The sequence below is a fragment of the Anomaloglossus baeobatrachus genome, chromosome 2 (assembly GCF_048569485.1).
Source record: "Anomaloglossus baeobatrachus isolate aAnoBae1 chromosome 2, aAnoBae1.hap1, whole genome shotgun sequence".
NCBI classification, from domain to species: domain Eukaryota; kingdom Metazoa; phylum Chordata; class Amphibia; order Anura; family Aromobatidae; genus Anomaloglossus; species Anomaloglossus baeobatrachus.
In genome coordinates this window covers 132,939,678-132,948,943 of record NC_134354.1, presented here as the reverse complement: position 1 = coordinate 132,948,943, position 9,266 = coordinate 132,939,678, and the positions used below count along the sequence as shown (strand labels likewise).

Sequence of the window (9,266 nt, the reverse complement as noted above, 5' to 3'; positions counted from 1 at the left end):
TCAGCATCAGCCTCCCCCAGCATCAGCCTCTCTCCTTCCAGCCTCCCTCAGCATCAGCCTCCCCTTCCCAGCCTTCCCCAGGATCAGCCTCTCTCCTCCCAGCCTCCTTCCTCCCAGCCTCCCCCTCCCAGCCTCCTTCAGCATCAGCCTTCCCCTCCCAGTCTCCCCCAGCATCAGCCTTCCCCTCCCAGTCTCCCCCAGCATCAGCCTCCCCCTCCCAGCCTTCCCCATGATCAGCCTCTCTGCTCCCAGCCTCCTCCAGCACGCCGTGCTCCTCTGCCGACACTCACACACCCGATCGCATCCACTCACACACACCCGATCGCATCCACTCACACACACCCGATCGCATCCACTCACACACACCCGATCGCATCCACTCACACACACCCGATCGCATCCACTCACACACACCCGATCGCATCCACTCACACACACCCGATCGCATCCACTCACACACACCCGATCGCATCCACTCACACACACAGACACTGACGATATCGCACATACGCGCTCACACTCAAAACATCCGGAGATACCACATGCCTCTGGCCATGTGATCCTCCGTCAGGTCCTGGAAGGTCACAACAGCACAGTATCGAGGCCGAGAAGCAAGCGATATCGCCGGATGCTGTGAGTGTGTGGATGCGATGTGAGGTGTGTGTGAGGTGTGTGTGAGGTGTGTGTGAGGTGTGTGTGAGAGTGAGTGTGATCTGATGTGTGTGTATGTTTGTGTGTGTGCTGTTATGTGTGTGCGTGTAAATCTTCCGCCGCAGCAGGACCTTGATGCGCTTGTAACCATGCGAGCATGGTTACCAACGTATCCACACCACTCCCGTGCGAGCGGGGCCGGGGGGGGTGGGGGGGTGGGGGTGGGTGGGTTTTGTACAGTACTCACCTCCGTGACAGCCGTGTCAGTTCGGGGAATGTGCGGGGGGGGGGGATGGGGGGGGGGGTTGGGGGGGGGGGAGTACAGTACTCACCTCCGTGACAGCCGTGTCCGTTCGGGGAATGCGCGGGGGGAGGCAGGGGGCGGGGCCAGAGCTAGCGTGCATTGCGTGAGGGGGGCGGGGCGTGGCGTGGCCGAATTGCCAATGCCTGCAGGGTGCCGGGGCGAGAGGCCAATCTGTGGGGGGGCGGAGCCTGGGCGAGCGGCTGGCCAATCCGTGTGGGGGCGCAGCCTGGGCGAGGGGCCAATCCGTGTGGGGGGGCGGGGCCATGGCGAGCCCAGCGGCCAATCAGCTTTGTGTCACCGTAAGGACACAATTTTGGAGCATGACAGACAGACAGACAGAATAAGGCAATATTAATAAATATATATATATATATATATATATATATATATATATATATATATATATATATATATATATATATATATATATATATATATATATATATATATATATATATATATATAATTAATATTGCCTTATTCTGTCTGTCTGTCTTGCTCCAAAATTGTGTCCTTACGGTGACACAAAGCTGATTGGCCGCTGGGCTCGCCATGGCCCCGCCGCACGGATTGGCCGCTCGCCTCGGCTCCGCCCCCCCCACGGATTGGTCGCTCGCCGCGGCCTGGCCCCGCCCTCCGCATGGATTGGCCGCTCGCCCCGGCCCTCCGCACGCATCACCAGACATAACCTTGCGCTGCTGGGATCGTGACGGAGCCGGTGAACGCTGGTAACCATTATACACATCGGGTAACTAAGGTCCCTTGGTTACCCGATGTGTATCATAGTTACCAGTGTACACCGGCTCTGTCACGATCCCAGCAGCGCCAGACATAACCTTGCGATGCTGGGATCGTGACGGAGCCGGTGAACGCTGGTAACCATTATACACATCGGGTAACTAAGGTCCCTTGGTTACCCGATGTGTATCATAGTTACCAGTGTACACCGGCTCCGTCACGATCCCAGCAGCGCCAGACATAACTTTGCGATGCTGGGATCGTGACGGAGCCGGTGAACGCTGGTAACCATTATACACATCGGGTAACTAAGGTCCCTTAGTTACCCGTTGTGTATCATAGTTACCAGCGTACACCGGCTCCCGGTACACATGTGCAGGGAGCCGGCATTATACTCCTCTCCCCCCAGGACTACTCCTCCTATTATAGTCCTCCTATTATACTTCTCTCTGAGTATAATAGGAGAACTATTATAGCATGGGGGATGGAGCACGATGGGGGGTGCGCAGCATGGGGGATGTAGCACGATGGGGAGTGCGCAGCATGGGGGATGGAGCACGATGGGGAGTGCGCAGCATGGAGGATGGAGCACGATGGGGAGTGCGCAGCATGGGGGATGGAGCACGATGGGGGGGTGTGCAGCATGGGGGATGGAGCACGATTGGGGGGTGCGCAGCATGGGGGATGGAGCACGATGGGGGGTGCGCAGCATGGGGGATGGAGCACGATGGGGGGTGCGCAGCATGGGGGATGGAGCACGATGGGGAATGCGCAGCATAGGGGATGGAGCACGATGGGGGGTGTGCAGCATGGGGCATGGGGCACGATGGGAGGTGCACACCTCCCCCCCACACACACACACACACACAACACACCACACACACACTGGGAACCACAAACACCGCCCTTCAGACACCCACACACACAGACAACGCCGCACACACACAACACCCAACACACAAACACCGCGGCATACATAAATATACGCACATACCGCACAACACACACATTGCACAAAACATACCTCCCCCCAAAACACACCACACCCACACAAACCGCGCAACACACACACACACACACACAACGCTACAGACACACCGCGCTCCACAAACAACGTAACACACGCAATACATATACAACACCACTCTCACCCCCCACCACACCCAGACAACACCCAGAACATGTACAGGGCCCTACACAAACACTTGGTAACTACACACAACAACATCTATACAGTTAGGTCCAGAAATATTTGGACAGTGACACAATTTTCGCGAGTTGGGCTCTGCATGCCACCACATTGGATTTGAAATGAAACCTCTACAACAGAATTCAAGTGCAGATTGTAACGTTTAATTTGAAGGTTTGAACAAAAATATCTGATAGAAATTGTAGGAATTGTACACATTTCTTTACAAACACTCCACATTTTAGGAGGTCAAAAGTAATTGGACAAATAAACCAAACCCAAACAAAATATTTTTATTTTCAATATTTTGTTGCGAATCCTTTGGAGGCAATCACTGCCTTAAGTCTGGAACCCATGGACATCACCAAACGCTGGGTTTCCTCCTTCTTAATGCTTTGCCAGGCCTTTACAGCCGCAGCCTTCAGGTCTTGCTTGTTTGTGGGTCTTTCCGTCTTAAGTCTGGATTTGAGCAAGTGAAATGCATGCTCAATTGGGTTAAGATCTGGTGATTGACTTGGCCATTGCAGAATGTTCCACTTTTTTGCACTCATGAACTCCTGGGTAGCTTTGGCTGTATGCTTGGGGTCATTGTCCATCTGTACTATGAAGCGCCGTCCGATCAACTTTGCGGCATTTGGCTGAATCTGGGCTGAAAGTATATCCCGTTACACTTCAGAATTCATCCGGCTACTCTTGTCTGCTATGTCATCAATAAACACAAGTGACCCAGTGCCATTGAAAGCCATGCATGCCCATGCCATCCCGTTGCCTCCACCATGTTTTACAGAGGATGTGGTGTGCCTTGGATCATGTGCCGTTCCCTTTCTTCTCCAAACTTTTTTCTTCCCATCATTCAGGTACAGGTTGATCTTTGTCTCATCTGTCCATAGAATACTTTTCCAGAACTCAGCTGGCTTCATGAGGTGTTTTTCAGCAAATTTAACTCTGGCCTGTCTATTTTTGGAATTGATGAATGGTTTGCATCTAGATGTGAACCCTTTGTATTTACTTTTATGGAGTCTTCTCTTTACTGTTGACTTAGAGACAGATACACCTACTTCACTGAGAGTGTTCTGGACTTCAGTTGATGTTGTGAACGGGTTCTTCTTCACCAAAGAAAGTATGCGGCGATCATCCACCACTGTTGTCATCCGTGGACGCCCAGGCCTTTTTGAGTTCCCAAGCTCACCAGTCAATTCCTTTTTTTTCAGAATGTACCCGACTGTTGATTTTGCTACTCCAAGCATGTCTGCTATCTCTCTGATGATGGATTTTTTTCTTTTTTTTCAGCCTCAGGATGTTCTGCTTGACCTCAATTGAGAGTTCCTTAGACCACATGTTGTCTGGTCACAGCAACAGCTTCCAAATGCAAAACCACACACCTGTAATCAACCCCAGACCTTTTAACTACTTCATTGATTACAGGTTAACGAGGGAGACGCCTTCAGAGTTAATTGCAGCCCTTAGAGTCCCTTGTCCAATTACTTTTGGTCCCTTGAAAAAGAGGAGGCTATGCATTACAGAGCTATGATTCCTAAACCCTTTCTCCGATTTGGATGTGAAAACTCTCATATTGCAGCTGGGAGTGTGCACTTTCAGCCCATATTATATATATAATTGTATTTCTGAACATGTTTTTGTAAACAGCTAAAATAACAAAACTTGTGTCACTGTCCAAATATTTCTGGACCTAACTGTGTGTATGTATGTATGTATGTATGTATGTATGTGTGTATATATATATGTATATATGTGTATATATGTATATATATGTGTATATATATGTGTGTGTGTATATATATATATATATATATATATATATATATATATATATATAATATATAATGTGTATGTGTATGTATGTATGTATGTATGTATGTATATATATATATATATATATATATATGTATGTGTATATATATGTATATGTATGTATATATATGTATGTATATATATGTATGTATATATATGTATGTATATATATGTATGTATATATATGTATGTATATATATATGTATGTATATATATGTATGTATATATATGTATATATATAACAAAAATCATACATGAACTACACAATACGTAAATTCTAGAATACCCGATGCGTAGAATCGGGCCACCTTCTAGTATATGTGTATATATAATATTTATTATAGTGTATGTATATATAATATACATGTATTGGGGATGTAGCCAGAACTTTGACTTTCTGGGTTGCCTGTAAATATACACACATAATTGCTCATCAATATATGGGCCTATGTCATAATGAAATTTAAGGTATGGCTAATTTCTGGAAAAGTTTTATAAAATACCGCAAACTTTGGATTAGAAAACCACCAAGCCACATCCATTGTTTCATGGTGTAAACCATTCATCCGTGAATAACATGTACAGTTCTCTGTCGCAGAACACAGCTGTTCATGGCATTTTAATAATTTCACCAGAAGACGGCCATCCACTTTGATTAGCGTCTAATAATCACCGCCCTAACTTTAAATAAGATGATCTTTCTGTAGAGTATCATTTATCCTGCTAATTTGTTTTATACAGAAGCAATTTTTACAGTCACTTCATCTTTGTGTTTTTAAGGGGGACGTTTCGGTTTGAGCGACCTGATGGTTCACATTTTGACGTCAGAATTCCTCCCTTCTCCTTGGAAAGTAATAAGGATGAGAAAACGCCCCCATCTGGTCTTCACTGGTAGAGAAGGTGTCCACACACAGCCTTGACTCAAACGCACTTTGTAGAACTTTTATCAGACCGTTTTGATCCTCTAATTGGCAGAAGGGAGCTCTGTCATATTTACTTCCCCGATCCCTTTATTACCGGTATCTAGATTCTGACAGGGGGAGTTGTGTTGGGATTCCCCTTCTTAATGTAAGAAGAGCTGCTGTGCATTTGTGAATTCCCACACAAGCCTGGTCCAGGTAACGCATAGTTTCACGCCACCCATGACCAATTGGAAATTTAAAGTTTATTTTTTGGGGGTTTTTTTTTCAGTTTTTAGTTCTCAATAAAGTTATACCTTTACTGAAGCAAGCTTTCTGATGATTGATTGAAAATGGTATCACCTGAGATGTCTGCTAGACTTATTACATAATGCATCAGTTCTATAAAGGGGCTATGTGAACTTGCCTATCTTCTTTTCATAGATTGTTTTTATATGGTCACATTCTGGGATACACATGATCATTTAATCAGTTTTACTGCTGAATGAACAAAATAAAATACATACAAAAAATAAATGCAGTTTTAATCCCTCAAGGGGACCTTAACATGAGATTCATTGACTACATAGATAATACACTGCTCTACTTACTGTATTTTTTTGGATTATAAGACGCACTTTCCTCCCACAAATTTGGGAGGAAAATAAGGGGTGCATCTTATAATTTGAACGTAGCTTACTGGGCGGTGGTGGAGAGGGGTCTCAGGAGGCAGGGGAGATGCTGTGCTGTAGGTGGTGAGGCAGGGGACATCCTGAAAATGTTGGCGCTGCGGGCTTCAAATAATGGTGCTCGGAGTTGCTGTGTGCACAGTTGGCGCTCTCTGCTCAAGATCTCATCTGCGCACGCGCTGCCTCTCGCCATTGATCTCCCAGCAGCGTACTTAAGTAAAATGGCGCCTAGAGGTGGCGCGTGCGCAAATGAGATCTCTGCTTGTCATGGAGCCAAAAGCTCAATCTGCACATGCAACTTTTTTTTTAAGCCCGCACCGCCAACAGTTTCAGGACGTTGCCTACCTCATAGCGCCTGCAACGAGGATCTGGGACACTCGCAGCATCACCCTACACCACCACCGCCTGTAACTCCGCTGCTGCTCCACTTGTGAAACACCACCGGATCATAAGACTGACCCCCCCTTTTCTTTATTGTTCCTATGGGAGACCCAGACATTGGGTGTATAGCTTCTGCCTCCGGAGGACACACAAAGTACTACACTAAAAAGTGTAGCTCCTCCCTCTGAGCATATACACCCCCTGGATAACCAAATCTAGCCAGTTCATTGCTTTGTGTTCAGTAGGCATACATCCACACATGCATTCTCATCTGATTTTTCATTTTTGGAAAGAGTTTGAAGAAAAGCGGGTCCAAGCCTGGACCCCCGGCATGTCCCTTCTCACCCCACTGTGTCGGCGGTGTTGTTAAGGTTGATTCCAGGGCTGGAGCCTTACATGCCGCACTTCTTCACCATCCCTCGGGCTCTGGCTTGAAGTGGGAGCCAGCACGGTTCTCCCTGCTTTGCAGGAGGCCGGTCTCCATCCGCAGCCCTTCAGGATCCTGCTGGACGGAGCACTCATCCCCAGGGACTTGGAACCCTGCGTCTCACAAGCTAAGTATCTGAGACGTTTATATTCGGGGGGGTCCCTTGTACTTTATTGTTGGGGAGAGTGTGCTGTGTAACTGTTCTGACATTTCCGGCCGGTTCTCTGGTTGTCACCTGAGAACCGCGCCGATGGTGCCTGCGCGCCGGCCGCATCGCTTAAATTTAGGCCCCGGCTTCGCCTGAGGCCTAGTTTCGATTTCACTGCCCTTGCATGTCAATCATGCAGAGGGACAGTGCGGCTCCGCCCAGCGGCCGTTCGGCACAGGGGAGGGACACTCCTCTCTGAGTAAATGTCCCCTCCCCTGTAAATCTCCTCCAGATCCCGCTCTCAGAGTAGGCCCCGCCCCCTCTCCTCGCTCCGGCGCCATTTTATCAGCGTTCTCTCAGCGATCGGCGCTGGCTGCAGCATCCCTGCTAATCTGTCTGGGGGTCCGGGCTGTGGGATCTGGAGGGCACACAAACGGTCTGGTAAGCCACAACCTCCGGTTGTGGACCTGCTTATATACTCTCTGGGGGTCATTCTGGCTCAGACCCCCCCACTTCAGCAGCATGTCTCACACAAGGAGCAAGGCTGTACTCAATATGCAGTAAGCTCGTGCTGCCTGAACCGAGCACATATCCACATTGTGATGCCTGCTCTAACCTGACAATGCCTCAGCCTGGAATCGCACCCACAGTGGTCTCTCCGGCTGCTCCGGCTCCTGTGGCTGAACCCCCGGCTTGGGTAGAATCCTTCTCTAGGTCAATCTCCCAGTCTTTTGCCGACTCCATGGGACAGCTGTCCCGGACTTTGCTGAACATGCATCAGCCCCCTTCTCAGGGCGCCTCTGCTGCTAGGGCTCTCTCAGCAGAGCTCACAGAGGATTCTTCATCTGGTCCCAGACCCCGTCCTCCTAAAAGGAGACGCAGGGTCCCCTCTCCTTCCTCGTCCCGCGGCTCTGATTCACGAGCTGACTCGCAGGACGAGGAGGATGCCTTTACTGGGGGCTCGGACGCTACCTCCATGTGCCCCATTGATCTGTCCGAAAGTGACGCAGATGTTAGTGATTTGATTGCGTCCATTAATTCTGTACTGGACCTCAATCCGCCAGTATCAGAGGAGCAACCCTCTCTGGCAGAAAGGCACCAGTTTACCTTGCCTAAGAGGACAAGGAGTGTGTTCTTTAACCACTCCAGTTTTCAGGCCACTGTGACCAAGCCTAGGGCCTGTCCTGACAAACGCTTCCCAAAGCGTGGTTCTGATGACAGTTTTCCCTTTCCACCTGAGGTGGTCAAGGAGTGGGCTCATTCCCCAAAGGTAGACCCTCCGGTGTCTAGACTCTCAGCCCGGACCGTTGTATCAGTGGCTGATGGCACCTTTCTTAAGGATTCCACTGACCGCCAGGTTGACCCTCTGACCAAATCTGTATATGAGGCGGCTGGGGCCTCGTTCTCCCCCATCTTTTGCAGCAGTGTGGGCTCTCAAGGCCATCTCTGCTTCTCTAGAGGAGATGCATTCCCTCACCAGGGAATCTATGCCCGAAATGGTTGCCTTAACTTCCCAAGCTTCAGCTTTTTCATCCTATGCCATGTCTGCCATGCTGGAGGCTTCTCACCGCACTGCGGTGGCTTCGGCTAATTCCCTCGCTATCCGCAGGATCTTGTGGCTTCGAGAGTGGAAGGCAGATACTTCTTCAAAGAAGTACCTTGCTGGGCTCCCTTTTGCTGGATCCAGGCTATTCGGCGAACAACTGGATGAAATTATTAAGGAAGCTACTGGCGGGAAGAGTACTTCCATGCCACAAACTAAAACCAGGAAACCTGCCCAGGGTAGGAACCAGTCGAGGTTTCGTTCCTTTCGTTCCTCCAACTGGTCATCCTCTAAGCCCTCGGCCTCGTCCACCAACTCAGCCAAGGACCAAAAACCCAACTGGCGCACGAAACCGCGTCCTCAGAAGACCGCAGGAGCTGCTGCCACTAAGGCAGCCTCCTCGTGACTATCTGGCCGCGCCAGCAACGTCCTTGGTCGGTGGCAGGCTCTCCCACTTTGGCGACGTGTGGTTTCAACACGTCTCC

The 9,266-nt window shown here is 49.2% G+C and overlaps 1 protein-coding gene across 1 annotated transcript in view; it reads left to right on the top strand.

Annotated features, from left to right (window-relative positions):
* POLDIP2 (DNA polymerase delta interacting protein 2) overlaps nucleotides 1-5,920 on the top strand; it is a 49,055-nt gene extending 43,135 nt beyond the window's left edge. Inside the window, exon 10 of the mRNA XM_075333448.1 lies at nucleotides 5,475-5,920. Within this exon, the coding sequence (XP_075189563.1) occupies nucleotides 5,475-5,589 (115 nt within the window). The 3' untranslated portion in view covers nucleotides 5,590-5,920. The remainder of the gene's footprint in view (nucleotides 1-5,474) is intronic.
* The last annotated feature ends 3,346 nt before the right edge of the window (nucleotides 5,921-9,266 follow it).